The following is a 19,959-nucleotide window of genomic DNA, read 5'->3' on the forward strand; positions in this document are numbered from 1 at the left end:
ACTCTGTGGCATCCCTGAAAAATTCTCAAGGCACCCCAGGGTGCTGTGACACCCTTGAAAATCATTGTTCTAAGTTCAGAATGCAACTTCCAGTGCCTTCTGACTTGTTGTGGTCTTTCTGGATTCTTTGCAACAGAAAATTGCTGTATTGTTTTTTCCGTAGTCAAAAATTGAGTGAAAACTAAGATCTGACATCTTTTGAGGGGTGCCTTAAATCTATTGAGGGGTGCTTGGGTCTGTCAAAGGGTACCTTGAGTCTAAGGAAGTTGAGAGCCATTGACTTGGAACAAGGGTTACAAACATGATTCCTGTGTTTTGGATACTCAGTTTAAAGGGTCCTGGTTTTCATAAATCAACAAATGCCCAATCCTTAGAAAGCTAGTTCCCTTTATAATAACACATGCGAGAACCCCAAATTGCTAATCACTAATTTTCACCAACCTTTACATTGCACAAAACAGCACTTTTTCCCGTTTATTATTTAAGAACTTTATTCCTTTCTCAACAGAATCAACTTGGGGGAGGAATATTAACTGAACAGGAAGAAAGAGTTTGGGAGTGAAATAGTTTAGGACCAGCAGCCTTAAGCTGTGGGGCCGTGCAGGCACATGCTCATGCCGCGCTGACATGTGCGCCTGTGTGACCATGCACACCACACAGCTTAGAGGGAGCACTCTTTAGGACAGTGGTTCTGAATCTTTTTTAGACTTTGGGTACCCCTCATTAGACTTAAGGCATTAAGAGAGCAATTCATCTGTTGTAGAGAACTCAGAAAGCCCACAACAGGTCAGAAGGTTTTTAATACTGTGGTTTCCTATTTGAAATCGCTGGGCACATCCACATAAGCATGGATGTTTGGTTCCCTGGGATCAAATAGCACCAGTGCACCTTGCGCTGCCGCTGCTTGTCCCCGGGGAATGCCCATGCCACACATGCTTTGGCGCATGGCAAGTTACCCCAGGTGGGGTAGGGAAGGCTAAGGCCAGCACCGGGCTGTCTCCAGCAGCCTTTTCTGGGGTCCTCCTGGAGCTGCAGCAGCAGCAGCAGCAATTCTGCCTCACAGAGCCTGACCAACAGCTGCAGCATGGCTGTGGGTAGCCCAGCTCCACTTTTGAGTGGTGCGCGCTGCCTGTGCATGCACAGCTCCGCCTTTTTTTTTCCCGTGGGTTTTTTGCCCCCTAGGTAGGGGACAAACACAGACATGTTTGTGGCACTGCATACCACATGGTTGTACTCGTCTAGAGGTGGCCTCAGCATTTATCAGGGTTTTATTCTGCACACCTAAAAGTGTTAACACTGCACGGCATTCTGTGGCATCCCTGAAAGGTTCTCAAGGCACCCCAGGGTGCTGCGCCACCCTTCCTGAGAGTCATTGTTCTAAGTTCAGAATACAGCATGCGCTCTGTCTCTCTCTCTCTTTCTCTCCCCCCACCTTCTTTTAGCTGGTTATTCCATGGTATTTACAAATGCTACAAATATACTCCTGTGTGTGTAAGCTTCACAAGGCCACTCAAGCAGATTAAGTGTTCAGGCAGTTCCATGGAGCTCCCCAAGGTTCAAGCCTTTCTCATCTAAGTTCAGAAGTTTTTATCAAATCCAAGGAAAATTATATGCTGAGCAGTTCTCACTGAGCACTTGGGCTTGGGGAATGGAACATGATGTTAGTGAGGTACTTCAGGTTAAGAAGCTAGTTGTTGTTTTTTTAAGTGAACTTTTTAAAAAAAAATTAGATGGGGAAGAGACATTGCCCCCAGAGTTGGGAATGACAGTGGAGTCCTTGTCATGACTCCGAGATGCTGGTAAACAAAAGGGCTTTTAAAAAATGATGGAAAATCCCATGAAAAATTTACTCCATCTGCCTTCTGGGTGGTATCTGTATCATACGTCATTTGCTTATTTCTTCTTGGCTCATCAAATGCTGCTCTGCCATACAACCTTTAGCCAGAAGGGCTGCATTAACTATTTTCTCATGCTGTTGATGTTATGTGATGATGAAGGAGGGCCTGATGTGGAATATAGGAGCTGATTAGTGGAGTCCATGCAGAGTGCTGGATGCTCTTACATGGAGAATGGGGTGGGGGGTCTAGCAGACAGTGATCGTCTGGTGAGAGCCTGCATACTGCCTTTTGACAGCTTATATTGACATGGAGAAAGTGGCCTGCCTCTTAGCATGTGTTCTGTTTGGAATGCAGGGTGAGGAAGGCCCTCCCAGTTTGGAGTACATCCAAGCCAAGGACTTGTTCCCCCAAAAAGAGCTGGTTAAAGAGGAAGAATCTCTGCAGGTAAGAATTGAAGAACCCAGGAAACACCCACTTTGGGGCTTGGTGGGCTTGACTTTGACAATGCCAAACCTGAAAACGTTCCTAGCCAAAGGAACATCAACGCCCCTGGCAGAGGCATAGCAGGCTCTTTCAGTGCTTGGGTTGGTGGTGGGATGGAGGATAGGAAGAGGGGTCTTACCTGCCTTTACATGCTGGGGCTCTCCTCATTTGAGTGGCAGCTGCAACTGATGCTGCCTTAGCAGCATGGGTTTGGGCTGCTGCCACTGAGGGACAGCCAGTGGTAGGGGCTCCCAGGTGGCTGCTCATGGTGCCCCATTTGCCTTCCTACCCCAGGGGACAGGGCTGTTTCTCCCCTGGTAAAGGCTCTGGGAAGAGGGTGTCATTCCTTCCTTTTCCCCCCAGATGCACTGCTGGACATGGGGTTGCGCCTGCCTGGCCCATATAGCCAGGCTGTGCTTGCTGTGGCAAAACCTTCTGAGAGAACCAGACCTGCACTCCCTTTAAGTCAGTGTCTGGGGCTGGTGCCCCCCTTCCCCCTGCCCCACACAGTTCTACTACTGACTCTGGGCCCCTGGTGTGTGAGCAATCTAGGTCACTGCCCATGTGCTGGAGGGCTGCTGATTTTCTACAGCTCTGTGGTTCTTCCTTCATCTCTTCCTTCCGCACACAAGGATGTTCTGATTTGCACTGTGCTGCAGTGAGAGTCATGAGAGTGTCGCTGAGGAATGATATAGTGCAAGGACGTCCTGGCAACACCCCTGTAGCGGTGCCAGCATTCAGGGGGGTTAAGCATTGTAACAGCCTCTGTGTTGACTCTCAGCTGCTGAGAGATCCTCCCTGGGCCAATTAGACTGCATCAGAACCAGACTACCCATGGCATGGCAACAAGCATCCCTGCTGCAGCATCTGATCTAGTCAGCTGGGTTGTGCTCCTGAAGCTCTTCTGCTGTAGACCTGCTGGAAGGAGAGGCTTCCTCTCTGAGAGCCAGCCCATCCTTGGCTATACCTATAGCTGCTGCCATGGATACAAGCAAGGACAATAGCACAGGCTGATGCTGTGACCAAAGCTGCTACATTCTCTTGCTGTTTTCTATACAGTAAACTCCCATGTAGTCCCACCTAGTTGCTGTCCTCTGCCTGTAGCTGGAACCAGAATCTGGTTGTACATTTCACACTCACTAGAGCACTTTGAACATCCTGGATGTTGTTGGCAGTGCCTTTCTGAATGCATTGTTTGGCTTTGACGTCAGGAGTGAAAAAGGTGTTGAAAATATGGGGTCTTGGGAAATGGATATGAGAGAGATGGGATGAATCCATATAACAAGGCATTTTGCAGAAGAGCAGGGGTTAGGACAACCAGTGTAGTGTTTCCCCCCACCCTCTAAGAGCTCTGTCCAGTTCATTCCATCACTGCTTTCTTTCAAGTCTACTGATTTTACAAGCCTGCTTCTAAAGCTTCTGTCTGTTGCCTTGAGAAGGAGCCAAGGAAGCACAGAAAACTATAGCTAAACATAGTGTTGTCAGTGGAGAACATAATATTTTCCCCTCACATTTCTGCCAGTTGAGACCTTCAGTTTTGCCCAGAACTCTTAGTCAGTTTCAGTCCACTGAAGATTCTAAAGTTATCTGTAAATGTTAACAAAAGGGTAAGTTGTTCATGAAATGTTATCTAAAAACAAAGGCCAAGAGCCAGGGAGGTTGGTATGCAGGTAATATGAATGTAGGCCATGGAAGTATCAGAAAGTGGAAAAAAACAGAGTTTTTAATGGATAACTCCACCAATTTCCTCATGCAAGCAAGTTAGAGGCTCAGAGTTGAAGTCTGTATGTGCCAAATATTTTGGTTGCTGTTCTGTGTTTTGAAGTCAAAGCTCTGTGAAGAGAGAGCCTGCCTTAAACTGCTAGGCTTTGAGTCTGCAAAGCACAGAGAGCCAGGGGGAAGCATAAAGAGAAAACTAAGTTTAGCTTGTTGCCTCCCATTTTTACCCAAGAAGGTTATTCATATCTGGCTGCCAACCTGGACCCCATGTACAGCAGAGTCAGTTCCTGAAGTACAGGGGGGGAGTGAAAGATGCCTCGTTTATGGCTGTCCAGTAGTCTTTGCATTAACTTCTCCATGTTCAGTCAAAAATAACTGCGTATGCAGATTTATGCACAACGCTTTTTGCAGGGGTTGTGGCCAGGGCCTTGTCTGTCCCGTGTATTTGCCTGGACTGTAACCAGTGGGTCTCAGGATGCTACTAATTGTCCAGTTACATATAGGGGATGCTGCAGGATCATGTACGGACATGGCACTTTGCCTTATGGAGAAAGGGGAGTGTTAAGGTCATGCAGACCCCCTGGCATAGGGTTCTGAGCCATCTGCAAAGTATCTCCAAACAAGAGACATGTCTCTGCCAGATCTGCATCCTAAGCTCCCTCTGCCTTGCTTTGCTGCTCAGGCTGATGTTGGATTTGTTTTGTGTGAGAATGCTAGTGATTAAACCCCTTTCCTTGCCACCTGACCTTCTTGCTACCAGATATTTGCCACCAAGATGCACAGCCAGGGATGGCCATCACTTGTGTTGTAAATCACTCCATGTCATGTTTCCAGAAGTGTATCTGGTCAGACACTTTCCTGAAAGAGTACATTTCAGAGGTCCAAGTGTTGAAGCGACAGACCTTTTCACTACATCAGCCTGCAGGCTTATTTGCCCAGACCCCTCCCAGTTCTGTGATGTCCAGGGATCCCAGTTTTCCCCAATAAAAAAATTCCAAATTCTCTGATTAAAACCCCCAAATCCATGATTAAAATGAAATACCACTATATATGTAGGACTCAGTTGAACATAATGTTTTATTGATATATTTACATATAAAGCATTTTGGAAGCCTAACAGTGCCTCAATCAATATAATAAATTCTAAATCCATTTTACATTTTGGTATTTGATTTTGGGGGTTTTTATCATTGAAAAATCAGAGCTCCCTCTGCCCCTTTAGCTCACAAAACATAGGTCCAGGAGTGTGCGTACGAACCGGGAGCCAGCCCCGCCCCCCGGACAAGCTGCCCACAGCCCTGTCCCACTCCCTGCTGCCACACATTCTAGCCCCCTGCCCAGCCCTGCCCAACACACTTCCCCCCTCCCTTCTTATGGGGGCCTCAATCCCTGCCCCACCAGACTTACCTGTGGAAGCTGCCCTCCAGGCTGCCTGATCACCCTCCTCACACCCCCCTCAAGCCCCTTGCAGGTTGGAACTCTGCAAAAGAGCAAAATCTGTGGGTTTCTCTGTTAAAATGAGAAATCCGCATTTTCCTCAGATGAAGGGGGAAATCCACATTTTTCTCTGTTTTTCCTTGGGAAATGGAAAACCTGGATCCCTGGCGATGATGACACTGTCTCGTACCTTTGGAGAAGCGGGCTTCAGTGTGGATATCGCATCTCAAACAGAATAGCTTTCAGAGGGGAACCCAAAGGGTGGAGTGGGGGGAGTCACTGGAGTCTGCATCCCACCTTGCTATTCACAAGGAAGGGAGAAAGACAGATTGCTCTGTCTGACAAGCATCCTTACGGAAGTTGCATTCAGAAGGCACTAAGAGAACTAGCTGTTCTCACGTCTGCTGTGCAAATTGCCCTGCATGTGTTTGCCTGAGAGCTTCTCTGACTGTGCAAATGTGTCTCTCTCCTCTAGGTCCCATTCACTGTGTTGCAGGGTGAGGGGGTGGAGTATCTTGGCCATGCTAATGATGCCGTGATCGCCATCTCCAACTACCGGCTTCATATCAAATTTAAGGACTCTGTGATCAATGTAAGTCTGCATCCGTCTGTCCCTGGTTTGTTTTTGATCTCTTGAAGTACTCTTACAGCTCTGTCATCACTTTTCACTCAGCCAGATGCAGGAGTCTCTGCAGTTGTTAGCTCTTTTACCTGTGGCACAGAAATTGCATCTCTCAGGAGCTCCATGGCCTGGCATTTTCCAGGGCATTTTCCATAGCCATGGCTGAAGTGGCTGTGCTTCTGGAGTGAGCGAATGCCCCCTGTCCTGGAATGTGGGCTAGAGTTCTTGTTTTAATGGCAGTCAGGTTTTTCCCTTTCCATTTTTTTTTCCATATGCATTCCACCCTCCCACCAGAATCATAGAAAATATGGTTCCTTAGGAGCAGGAAGAAATTCTTTACAGTGAGGGTTGCCAAAATATGGAATGGGCTTCCAAGGAACCTAAGCATCAGGATAGGGGAGTACTAAGGCCTAATGGGAGGGCTTAGGTGTCTCTATACTAATGCTTGGAGTATTGGAAATAAGCAGAAGGAATTTGCACTCCTGCTTGCGGACAAAGATTTCAACCTGGTTGGGCTAACAGAAACATGGTGGGACCCTACCTACAATTGAACAGTGGGCATTGAGGGCTACAGTGTATACAGACAGAATAGATTGGGAAAAAAGAGGGGGAGGGGGCATTGCTCTGCACATCTTATGTAATAAAATGGAGACAGAAGAAGGACAGATCATAGTCCTATGGGTCAGATTACAAGGGGGTAGGGGTGAAAGGGACTTGGTAGAGGGGGTCTACTACAGACCCTCACACCGGGAGGAGGAGTTAGACCTAGAATTCTTGAGACAGCTCTCTAAGGCAGTACACTCAAAGCACCTGGTTGTCATGGGTGACCTTAATTACCTGGATATCTGCTGGGAGGAGCAGTCAGCCAGGTCTGCCCATTCACATAGCTTCCTAACCTGCGTACAGGACCTGCACCTAACAGAGGAGATACGCAGTCCCACTAGGGGAAATGCCTTCCTCGACTTGGTGCTGGCCACAGGGGAGGACTTGGTGGGGGATCTGCAAGTACAAGGTAACCTAGGAGATAGTGACCACCTGTTGATAGGATTCACTATCCGGCGAAAGGTAGGAAAGATAACTAGTAGGGCAGAAGTGCTAGACTTCTGGAAGGCCAACTTCAACGAGTTCAGGAGATTAGTTGGAGTGGGACTGAGGGGTAATAACATTGGTGAGTTGGGAGTCCAGGGAGGGTGGGAGTTTCTCAAGGGACTGGTCTTGCAGGCACAGAGGGGTACCATCCCAGTACACATAAATAAAGGGAGGCAAAAGAGCCAAGAAACCCTCTTGGCAGAGCAGGGAAATCCAAGAGAGCCTACAGAGGAAAAGAGAGGCTTACAGGATGTAGAAGCAAGGGGCAGCCACCCGGGAGGAGTATACCTGCTTGGCTCGCAGTTGCAGGGAAGTAATGAGGAAGTCCAAAGCAGAAACAGAACTCAGGCTGGCAACAAAGATTAAGGGTAACAAAAAGTTCTTCTTTAAGTGCATAGGGAGAAAGAAGGCAGCGCAGGGTAACGTAGGACTGCTACAGGATGGACTAGGGCAACTTGTAACAGATAGGATGGACAACGCTGAGCTCTTAAATGATTTCTTTGCATCTGTGTTCCCGGATATGGATACAAACATGCCTCCCAATGAGATTTTAGTCTGGCTTAAGAGAAATACCAAACCACCAGTGGTTAGTGCTGACCTAGTGAAGGGGTACTTGGAGGGGTTGGATGTATTTAAGTCGGCAGGCCCTGATGATCTTCACCCAAGTGTACTAAAGGAATTGGCCAGTGTCACAGCAAAACCACTGGCACAACTGAGTGCTCCTGGTGCTCGGCAAGTCCCAGAAGACTGGAAAAGGGCCAATGCGGTCCCTATTTTCAAGAAGGGGAGGAAGGAGGACCTGGTTAATTATAGGCCAGTTAGCCTCACCTTTATTCTTGTCAAGACCTTAGGAAAGATAATTAAGGATCACATTTGTGGGGGGCCAGTGATTAATACAATGTTACGGGGCAACTAGCATGCGTTTGTAGCAGGCAGATCCTGCCTGACTAACCTGAGCTCTTTTTATGACCAGGTCACAAAGTGCTTAGATGCAGAAACAGAGGTAGATGTTATTTACTTGGCTTTTAAAAAGGCATTCGACACAGTTTCGCACCCAATTTTTACAAGTAAACTAGCTGTAACGTGGATTTTTTCAGTCAGGTGGGTGGAAAACTGGCTTATGGGACGAACCCAGAGAGTGGTGGTAGATGGGTTGGTTTCTACCTGGAGAGATGTGGGCAGTGGCGTCCCCCAAGGCTCTGTCCTTGGACCAGTACTGTTCCATATCTTCATCAGTGAATTGTATGCGGGTGTAGAAAGCACTCTGTCCAAATCCGCAGACGACGCCAAACTATGGGGTATAGTAAACACACTAGAGGGTAGGGAGTGAATTCAGGCAGATTTAGATAGACTGGGGAAGTGGGCAGATCAGAATAGGATGCAATTTAACAAATATAAGTGCAAAGTAATGCTCCTGGGGAGAAAGAATCACCAATACACCTACAGATTGGGAAGTACCATTCGAAGTAGCACAGCAGCGGAAAGGGATCTTGGAGTCACAGTTGACTCAAAAATGAATATAAGTTGCCAATGTAACAAGGTAGTAAGTAAGGCTAACCGCACTCTTTCCTGCATTAGTAGGTGCATCACAAGCAGGTCTAGGGAGGTGATGCTTCCCCTCTATGCGGCTTTGGTGAGGCTGCAGCTGGAGCTCTGCGTCCAGTTTTGGGCGCCACACTTCAAGAGGGATGTGGATAACCTGGTAAGGGTTCAGAGGAGGGGTACTCATATGGTTGTGGGCCTGCAGGTAAGATCCTGTGAAGACAGATTGAGGGACCTGAATCTCTTCAGCCTCCGCAAGAGAAGGCTGAGAGGTGATCTCGTGGCTGTCTACAAACTGCTTGGTGGGGTCAACAGTGAATAGGGGATATGGTCTTTACCAGGGCGCCCCTTGGGGTTACTAGAAACAACAGCCATATAAACTGAAGGAGAGTAGATTTAGATTGGACATCAGGAAGAAATCCTGTACAGTGAAGGTTGCCAAAATATGGAATGGGCTTCCAGGGGAGGTGGTGCTTTCCCCTACCTTGGAGGTGTTCAAAAGGAGATTAGGCAAGCACCTGGCTGGAGTTACTTAGCCCCAGTGCTCTTTGCTGCCTAGAGCGGGGGGTCAGGCTTGATTATCTAATAGGTCCCTTCTGACCTTGGAAATCTACGAGGTCATCTAGTCCAACCCCCTGCTCAAAGTGAGAACATCGCCAACTAGATCATCCTAGCCAAGGATTTGTCTAGCCAGGTCTTAAAAACTTTCAAGGATGGAGATTCCACAACCTCTTTGGGTAACCTGTTCCAGTGTTTTACTACCCTACTAGTGAGAGAGTTTTTCTTAGTATCTAACCTAAACTTCCCTTGCTGCAACCTGAGATCATTGCTCTTTGTTCTGTTATCTGCCACCACTGAGAACAGTCTAGCTCTGTCCTCTTTGGAACCACCCTTCAGGTAGCTGAAGGCTGCTGTTAAATCGCTGCTCAGTCTTCTCTTCTGCGGACTAAATAAGCCCAGTTCTCTCAGCCTCTCAGAAGTAATGTGCCCTAGCCCCCTAACCATTTTCATTGCCCTCTGCCAGACACTCTGCAGTTTGTCCATATCCTTTCTGTAGTGGGGGCCCAAAACTGGACACAGTACTCCAGATGTGGCCTCACCAGTGCCGAATAGTTGGATTGTAAGACATGTGAGAAGGGCTTTTGCAGCCCAACCTAAAACTCACTTCTCTTGTACTGAGACTAGGGGCAGGGCACCCGGATCTGTGACCACACTGCAGAAGTTCAAGACTTCCTCCCACATCATTATACACATGAGGGTCTCTCACCCAAATTGGCCTGCTTATCTTGCCCCCTCTATATCTGTGATCCCCTTTGCTTACTAGGCTGAATCCAGGAAGCCTGTATCACTAGTATCAAGTGCCATCAATGTCCTTTAGTACCCAGTGAGTCCTTCCCTGACAGTGAGACCATGACCAGGGGGGTGGAGGGAGGTCTTGGTGTTTCTCCTTAAGGGAAACTCAAGCTTCTCAATTATAAAGCTGCATAAACCAGGGAATGTCCTGTTGCTTACATCAAACCCTAGCACTGGGAGTTGCTTACAGAGTCTTGACCAGGGCTGGGGTGCTGATCAGTGTGAGATGTTTTATGATGTCCTATGTCTGCCTGCTTTAGGTGCCTTTGAGGATGATGGAAAGTGTGGAGTGTCGGGACATGTTCCAGCTGCACATTGTCTGCAAGGACTCCAAAGTGATCAGGTAGCTAAACTGTCCCATGATCTACTGCCACAGCATGAAGGCTTCTCCAGGCCCAGATACAGTCATCAGCCTTGGGGAACCCCTCTTCTCACCATCGCAGCTGTCAGGCTCCACCATCTAGAGGTGCCTTCTGTGTACAGGTGTGGCTGAGCCTTCCTTAGGGGAGGCCAGAGCCCCTTGGGCCTTCCAGGAAAGTTGGACTGTACCCCCCTCCCCCAGTTAAATTGCAAGAGAGTGGTGTTACCTGCAAGTATTTCCTGCCTGGGCCCTAATGAGCTTGTGTCTTTGTGTTCTGCAGGTGCCATTTCTCCACCTTTAAGCAGTGCCAGGAGTGGCTGAAGAGGCTTACTCGAGCCATTGCCCGCCCTGCTAAGCCTGAGGACCTGTTTGCATTTGCCTACCATGCCTGGTGCTTGGGGGTTTGTGCTGATGAGGAGGATCAGCATGCACATCTGTGCCGCCCAGGTGAGTTGCCCAGATAGAGCCTGCCTAGATGGAGGCAGACCATAGGGGTGCTGTTCACACCCTGTTATCAGGCTGCACCTTGTCTTCTCTTGCGGCTTTACTAATCCTTCCAAGAATCCAGTCACCCAAGTAATCCATGGCGCTCCTTGATATGAATGAGGCCAAGGATTTAATAGTTTTATAGTGTCTGACACTGGCCCAGGTAATGAAAACATCTAGAGTCATATTGGACAAAAGTGTCAGAGAGAGAAACTTGTGTGCACTGGGAACAAGTCAACTCTACTTGAGGAATCTAGAAGAAATATTCCTGGGACATGATAATTTCACAATTGACCACTAGGGGGCTTCCTTGTTTCTTCCTCTGAAGCTGCTGCTATGGTAACTCACAGGCCACGTCCAGACCAGCACAGACGTTTGCTTCCCTGGGGACAAACAGCAGCATTGTACCTTGTGCAACAGCTACTTGTCCCTGGGGAACACCCGTGCCACATGTGCCAAGTTACCCTAGGAGTGGTAAGGGAGGCAGGGGCCAACACTATGCTGGCCCCAGCAGCTTTACTTGGGGTTCTGGGGGCCTCCCGGGGCTGCAGCTGCGGCGATCCTGCAGAGCAGAGCCTAGCCGGCAGCCACAGCACAACTCCAAGCAGCCCAGCTCCACTTTTCAGCAGCATGGAAAACACGTGACTGTGCAGTATGTGGCACTGCAAACATGTTTGCAGTGCCACATGTCCATGCTCTTCTGAACATGCCCACAAAGAGGGGATGGGATCAAACCATCAGTGCTTTGGCACATCTCCATGTATTTGTGCTATGACACTGAGAGGTACTTTTTGTAAATCAGAACAAGAAATAAACACCATGGAACCAGCTGTAACCACTTGGAACTCTCAGTCCTCCCACAAAATACTATGAAGATAACATGATGTGGCTTATCTCTCATCTAGCCCTATGTTAGTGGTCCTAAAGCTTCAGCTGACAGAGTTGTTTCCTTGGCCCTGTTCAGTCCTCAGTAACTGCCCTGTGCTTCTACTATTCCAGGAGACCATGTAAGATATCGGTTTCAGATGGAGTTAGCAAGGATGGGCTTTGACTTGCAGAATGTCTGGAGGGTCTCTGACATCAACAGCAATTATAAGTGAGTAGTATACCAGGTATACCCTACCCAACTCGTCACCTTACCCTGGGCAAGCCTCGGACAGAGAAGTGTACAAGCCAGACCCCACCACATCCATCCCCTCAGATCAAGTAATTTGAGCAACACTGCACTTAACCTGCAGGGCTAGCATCACTGCAACAAATGCTGCCATGTCCAGTTTGTAATGTAATGGGTGTGGTTCTTCCACTAAAGCATTTTGGAATCTTTAAAACTATTTGCCTGAGAATTTCTTTAATGTACAGCTCCTTTTTCTGATCAGTCCTGGGCTCCAGTCCTGGGCTCTGAAGCATTCGCATGGTAAGAATTCCCAGGTTCCCATGCCTGACTCAATATTGCTGTGTTTTTAGTGTCATATTCTTTGTTTCATTGTTTGTATGTACATCTGTGTCTTGTGTGTCTGTGTCTACCTGGTGCCTGTGGTGTTAAATGTAAGCTGTTTGGGCTAGGGATAGTCTTTTATTTTGCTTCCTAGTGCACCAAGTAGTAGGGCTCCTGGGCACAGTAACAGACAAATAATAGTCTGGGGGCTTGACAGTAAGCCAATAAAAGCTTTTCTTCATGTGTCACAATCAACACTAAGCTCAAAACAACATGTATGTCTGCTGAGCCTAAGTGCCCTATTTTGAAATCCAGCAAATACTTCCCTCAGTTTTTCCTGCAGCTGTCTTGTGTCAGCAGACATCCTCATCTCAAGGTGAAAGACATTGTGCATGGCCTTTTAGGAAGCCCCTAGAGCACTGTGAATCCCAGAGGAATCCTACAGCTTGTTCAGTTACCACAGGAAATCAAGGTTGGCGGCTTCCTGAATTGAGGGGAAAATGGCAGTAGCCTGTTTGAAGAACACTCTGTCTCTTGTTTTGACATTGCCATTATACTACCCATCGTTTCCCCTGGTGCATCTCCTTGCAAACTCTGGTATCCAGCAACTTACTGAGTTCCTGGTTCACAACTTCCCTGCTGGCCAAAAGACCATGTCACTGCTTAGGGGCGGCTGAAGTGACTTAATCATATCTTGTCATGTGGTGGCTGTACTGTGAATTTGTAAAAGATCTTTGAATAAGAAACAGTGTGTCTGCTTATCTATTAGAATGTTCTCTGGGACTTGCTATCCACTTCACTTAACTGCCTCTGGGCATGTCCCCACATGCAGGGCTGCTACTTCTTTGCTGCTGTGCATGCCCTTGCACGTGCGCTTTGCTGTGGGGCAAAATGCCCCGCTTTGGGGAAACTGCCATTTCCCCACTCCTCCCAGCTCCCTATGTGCTGGAGGAGCCAGGACGGAACTAGAGGAGGATAGATGTTCTGGCTGGCAGCCAAAGTATCTCCCAAGAGAACCAAGCCAGTGGCTGCATGTTCCTGTGGCATGTGCCATAATGCTTTTTTGCACAGTGTTTTAGGGGTTTTTTTGCTACCAGGTAATCCTGGCAAGGCAGATTTTAATGTGCTGGGCCTACAGTTTTTGGTGCCAGAGACTGCACATGCCTGCACGTCTGGATCCAGCCTCTGTGGTCTCTGTATAAATCAGAACTGTTTTTCTGACTTACAAGAATTCAGTGTTCCCTTCTACCATAGTTACCAGGCTGGCTGCACCTTTGACCTCTCTCAGTCTCTTCAAGTATTGTGCATACTTGGTCTCAGGCTAAGAGCTGTCACCTCCTTGGGATGGAATTCTGTGGTTCTCTGCCTTTCAGGCCTTGAGACTGTGGTCCTCTGGTACCCACCATGATTATTACAGTAGGCCTTGCTTGGGGTCAAGACCTGCAATTACTTTGTTCACAATTATTGGCCAGAATCATTGGCAGCCACTGACCAGAGTGTCAGGTATAATTTTATTATAACCAAAGCAAGGAAAAAAGACCTTAAAAAAACCTGATGAAGAATTCTTTGCATTTGAAAGTTTGTCTGATTTTTATACCAACCGTGCAATTGGTCCAGTAAAAGATATCACCCAAAAACATTCTTGCCTGTCTTAATAGACAGACTATAAACATATCCAGCTTGGCTTACCTGAGGTCTTCCTGTCTTTTGCACAAGGATACTGGAAAGGTGAAACCTTAACTCCTTGAAACCTGTTAAGGTTTGAGCAACATCAACTGTTCCCTTAACTCAGAAACCAGTTCCCCCTCCCTGCTTCAGGGAATTTATCTTCAAATACTGCTCAGCCTTTGATCTTTACCATCCCCACCCCCTGCACAAGAGTCAGGTTACTCTTTACCTGTTTATAGCCCTTTTATCTGTTAGTTCCCAGCATTGTCAAAACCAATTTGCTGGAAACAGGATATACGATCCTCAGAGTTAACAACTTTGCCATTAACTTTCAAGTGTGTGTGGGATGTTCTTATCTGGGAACCATCATATCTGGGCAATAGGCCTCACTGAATTAAAAAAAAATAAGCGTAAAGTAAACATTATACTATTGCTAATATGTCATTTTTCTCAATAACTAGGTCACATAGAATAGTCATAATTATACAGCAGGTCCCTGTCCATCACACCCTAAATAGTATTTGTATAGCGTCCCACACACTTGCTGGAAAATGTAATCTGTGTTCTGAAATATCCCACACAACAGTCAGAACTCTGTTTTTTTAATAAAAATAGCATCTTTCAAAAGCCAGGGCACATTAAAGATTCATTCTCACCCAGTATCCTGTTTCATTTCCAGCTCTGTTCCCTTTGCGGTCTTGCTCTCCCTTGCTTCTGATTTCTCTGCACTGCTGTTGCAGGCAGGTCATATTCTCCTGCCTCTCTTCTGTCCTTCCAGCACAGGACCCTATTTAATCCAAGTCTGTCATTTAGCACCCATGACCATTTTCCTTGCAAGTATGTAGATGCTCCACAGTGGTTGGAGATACCATTAAAATACACACTGGTGCCTGTGCTGAGATAGACTCTTTGAAATGACTATTGGTTGTAAGGTGAAAATATGTTATGTAAATGCTCATCTGAAGGTCTAGCAAAGAACACTCTAGGTTTTGCTCATGCTGACTTATGTAGTTGTGCTATTGTACCTGCGTTTCCTAGGATTAAACCCTGCTCGTTCAGGAATCTTCCATGCAATACTTTGAGCACATGAAACCCACTGTGGAGTGCAAGTCTCCCATCTTGTATAGAGTCAGCAGAGGTGGTGAGTCTGTTACACACCCAGCTGGAAAGGCATGGCCTCCTGCTTGTAGCTTTGGAGGTCCCTAGGACAGTCACCTGTGAGTTGGCTAAAATGGCAGCCATAGTACATGCACTTCTCTATGAGCTGCCTTTTAGTCATGTCTGACTCAAATATGCCAAAATTACAAGCCTTGACTGTTTCCCTTAGTGCAGTTACAGGAGTCAGTGGATGGCTTAGGTATGTGCTTTCGATAACTTTGTATCAGATTTTATAACTTTATTAACAATAAGAGAAGAATTTAAGTTTATTTTTGCCTGTTCAGATGTTCTTTCCTCTCCTACAGAAATGCCCCATGCAGTGCAGTGATATTTTTCATTACTATATCTGCCTTATTCCACCTACTGGCAATCTCTCAGGAGGAGTAGCTCATCCCTCTGCATGGAAACCAGTAGTATTCAGCTTGAAAGTTGATAGTGAACTGACTTCTGCTGATCCTCCACTTGCGCATGAGAACTCTAGAGTTCACCTAGAGTTTCTGTGGGTAGGTGTGACTAGTAAGGATCTGCCCATCATCTTTCCTGCGGGTGAATGCTAGAGTTCAGTTCTGTGGAACGTAACGCAAACAATGGCTATCTCTTCATTTTTCCGCATGCCTGCTTATTCAGACAACCCACCTGCACACCACTCCCAAGCCCTTTTTGGTGCCTTTTTCTTCTTCCTCCTCCAATACCACCAAAAGCCAACAAACCAAGGGCCCAAATAAGAACCCAAAGTGAGATTGTAGCTGGGCAGAGCTGGAATAATGAGCTACTGTTTCTAATGGCTATTGCCTTCCTTATAGAGGAATCCCACAGGCCAAATTCGGCTTCTCTTCCTCCTGCCCCCGCTGCACCACTTTGGACAGCAGGTAGCATGGGGATGCATGCCAGGCACCACATGCCCAGCCAGGAGAGGTGGGAAGCTGTAGCCAGGCAGCTCCTGCCCCAGTGTGCACAGCTCCAACTCTCAGCCACCTTCTACTCAGCTCCCCCCCCCACTTCCCTCCCCCGCTGGGAAGAGGCAGTGCTGTCCCCAGTCTGCCTGCAGCAGCAGCCTGCCCTTGCCCTGCACACAAATCCCAGGGCACACGCCTCCCCATGCCCTCCCAGGGTGCATGCAGTGGCAGGAGCCACCCTGCACTCTGTCTGGATGAGCCACTGGCTGCTTTGTCCTGTGCCCCACCCTGGCTGTGCCGCACCTGCCTCTGCTCCTGCTCCAGCTTCACTTCCTCCCTCACTGCTGGGGCCTTGATCTGCCTCCTACTTCACCCCTTCTTTCCCCCTCACCCTTTCCCCCACAACAGACTTGCCAGCTGGACACTACTCTCCAAGCTGCCTGGCTGCATATCAGCAATCAGATCATAGTTTCATACTTGGTAGAGTCAGAAGGGACCTGAGCAGATCATCAAGTCAGACCCCCTGCCATGGCAGGAAAAAGTACTGGGGTCAAACCCCAGCAAGGTGTTCATCCAGCCTCCTCTTAAAGACCCCCAGGGTAGGAACCAGCACCACTTTGCTTGGAAGTTGGTTCCAGATCCTAGCCACCCTGTATCAGCCAATATCACTCATTAAAATCATATCAGTATCAGCTGATATGGCCATAGGTATCAGCTCAAAAAAATTTCTATTAGTGCACCCCTACTTCATTTTGAGCTATTCTTCAATTGCCTCTACACTATTCAAGAAAACCTAAAAATAATTGTCCCTGATTTATAAATAAAATTAAAATGTTACAATAGATGTTTGGTTTTTAGTATAAGATTTGTTTTTTATCTACAATTTGTTAAAATTATATCTTCTGAAAGATTTTATGCATGTGGCCCTCAGCAGCTCACCAAAATTCATTAAGTGACCCACCAGCTAAAATAATTGCCTACCCCCAAGTTAGAGGTATGTTGCAGGCATTCTGTGTAAAGTTTAAGCTTAACCAGTCTCCATGTTCTAAAATGGCACAAGGCAGCACTGGACAACCTGTGCTCTTGAGACAGATAAAAACTGTGGTATCCTTCTGGTTTTGGCTCCATTTTTTGTAATTGTTCTAGCTCTGTTCAGCTGGGATCTTGCTTTGGGTTCTTAATTGAGCCTTTGGTTTCTTAGCTTTCGATGGTGTCTTAGCAGGAAGAAAAGAGGCACCAAGAAGGGCTTGTGGAAGTTGTAGCTGCACTAGGAATAAAGAAAAATAACCACTTAATAATAAAACCCTTTGTCCCTGTAATAAATGAGTAGGGGCCATTCTCATCCTCTTTCTGGCCCTCACCATCTACTAATTTCCTGGTGTGTGACAGGGACTTGCCTCCTTACACCTGTGAGGATTGCTCGGGTCTAATGGGATGTTCTCTTGCCCTGTGTTCCTTTGGGGAGGACAGGACTTCTTACCAAATGCTCTGTGATGATGATTTGTCCTGGGATGTCCAGTCTCACACAGCCCAGTCCACGTCTCTTTTTCTTAAGATAGCTGTTTAAACAAATGATTGCTGTTCCCATGGCAGCTGGGAATAATCACCCAAAGCTTGTTGTGGTCATTAGTCATGTTCGAATAGACCTGTTCTCCCTGTAGAGAGATGGAAAAATGCATATTCAGATTGCCCAGCTCTGATCTCTGCCTTGTTACCTTCTCTTTCTAGACTCTGCACCAGTTATCCCCAGAAGCTGCTAGTTCCGGTCTGGATCACAGACAAAGAGCTGGAGAATGTGGCCTCCTTTAGGTCTTGGAAAAGGATCCCTGTTGTTGTATACAGGTAAAAAGAATCTGTAATAGCTGTCCTTTCCCTCCTAGCCCATGATACATGACATCACGAATCCTGCCCTAGGGTCAGTACACTCTGGGTACTGTGACTAGAGCACAATTAGAAATCAGGTTGTGTGCTTGTACCTCCAGCCAGCTACTTTGTGGAAATTTCTTTGTGCTCTCTGTGTTGGGAGCCCACACAAACACACATCATCCCCTTCAACAGCTATGAACCTTGATGGAGGGCACTATGCAACGAGGAAAGAAGATATAATTCCCCATCAGATGTCATAGTTTCCCTACGTACAGTCAGAGCTAAGGCTGCTAGTTCTGTCCCTACTAGAGGTGCCACCTGGAACTAAGGTCTGCAGAGCACTTGTAGCCAGGCACTGTAATTTTCTTAAACTTTGTAGGCCTGTTTTTTGCTTAAAGGTAACTTAGGAAAAAGATCAGACAAAAGTGGTTCAGCTGCTTTTTAAGAATGTGAAGAGTAAAATGTACTCCCTCCCCCCTAGGGAGAAAAAAATCCTCCCCAGGAGTTTGACACTTTTGAAAGCTCTGATGGCTTGTATAAATTCTGCAGTTAGCAGAGGCACTGGCTCTTGGGCACTAGTGGTACCTTTTAATATTCCAGGGCAAATTGTTTTTGATTGAACTGAGTTCTCCAAGTTTTTGAACTGTGTACTTCATTCATGCGCAGTAACTCTCTGACAAGGCTGGAACTTTTTGACTACAGTGTCCACAGGCAATGACACTTGGGCACACAGGGGCATTTATGTAGTAAACTTGTAGTGAATCTGTTCCGTGAGCAGAATTCTCATTCACTGTGCAGTGACCCATCCTACCATGGTACAGTGCACAGTAACTATAGAACGTAGCAACCCTTGTCATGAATGAAGCAGGGCTCTGTGGGAGTCCTGTCTGATTAAAAGTAACACACATGAAATAGATTGTTCCCTAATCAGGTGCACAGCGAGAGGAGCAGCCTGTCCCACTCCATGTGCACCTGGCAAGGTGTGTCCTCGGGGTCTCTAGCCATAAATTTTCTTTAATCAATTTCTTCTTTAAAAAAAAAATCTCAGGAATTTCATACAAGGTCCCCAAAAACACCAGAGCCCAAAGCCAGGAGGTTCAAAAGGAGATAGCACTTGCAGTGTTAGCTGTGTTTCCTGGTACTGTTATTTAATAAATATGGAAGTAAGCTGACAAAAGAATGTAGCAAACTGAGCTTAACCTAAATGTCACACCTCACTTACAACAGGGTCATAATAAACATGGTTGGCACTAAGTCCAGCTCTTTCCATTGTTAAGTTGGATTTAAAGCTAACTGTATCCTACATTGAAGGAAGGTGGCTTTGGAGGAAATAAGCGCAGTTCTGTTACCCTAATGCTTGTCTTTTTTAGAAATGATATGTGACTGGGAGTTGTGTCTATCTTTTGTGTCTCCACCAGAGATGAGGTGTGATGTCTGATTTTCTGCCTTTCTTGACTAAATGTTTATCAGTGTAGTATTATGTTGTGATAGTTTTAGTATAAAAATGTTATCACACAACTCCTTTGGTACATCATACTCATAGTTGTAATTCTTGGCAGGCTTCAGTGAAGTTATGGGAAAGAAATACTAAATAGATTATGTCACAGGTGTCAAATATATGGCCCATGGAGCTGCTCCATTTGGTCAGCTGGACTACTGGAAGTAGGGAGTATAGGTGTGAGTGGTGGTGGGTGTGATCTGCTGTAGATTCTGGTGCCCCCTGTGGCCCTCAGAAGCAAGTGGGCAAACAAGGGCTGTGTCACACAGCTTTTGGTATTCTGACCTGCTGCCATGGCAAGAGGCTGCCTGCCCATGGCTGCTTACCCTGTCATCACCATGGTGGCTGCAGCCACCACCACTGTTGTTGCTGCCACCACAGGGATCTCTGTCATTGCTACCACTGCAGCCCCGCCAGGTAAATTTGACACCCATAGGTTATATTCTTTCTTGCATGCTTGTCATGCCTGCCTGTCCACATGAGTGCTTCACATGCACCCAGGATCGGA

General features: G+C 46.9%; 1 protein-coding gene across 2 annotated transcripts in view; it reads left to right on the plus strand.

Moving 5' to 3' along the window:
* MTMR4 (myotubularin related protein 4) overlaps window positions 1-19,959 on the plus strand; it is a 59,500-nt gene that overhangs the window by 19,912 nt on the left and 19,629 nt on the right. For both annotated transcript variants that reach the window (XM_019506629.1, XM_019506555.1), the window contains exons 2-7: window positions 2,193-2,282; window positions 5,953-6,069; window positions 10,344-10,426; window positions 10,725-10,891; window positions 11,930-12,026; window positions 17,816-17,929. In XM_019506629.1, coding sequence (XP_019362174.1) covers window positions 2,193-2,282; window positions 5,953-6,069; window positions 10,344-10,426; window positions 10,725-10,891; window positions 11,930-12,026; window positions 17,816-17,929 — 668 coding nt within the window. The remainder of the gene's footprint in view (window positions 1-2,192; window positions 2,283-5,952; window positions 6,070-10,343; window positions 10,427-10,724; window positions 10,892-11,929; window positions 12,027-17,815; window positions 17,930-19,959) is intronic.

This window comes from Gavialis gangeticus, unplaced genomic scaffold (genome assembly GCF_001723915.1).
Source record: "Gavialis gangeticus isolate Ggan-Ray unplaced genomic scaffold, GavGan_comp1, whole genome shotgun sequence".
Lineage (NCBI taxonomy): Eukaryota > Metazoa > Chordata > Crocodylia > Gavialidae > Gavialis > Gavialis gangeticus.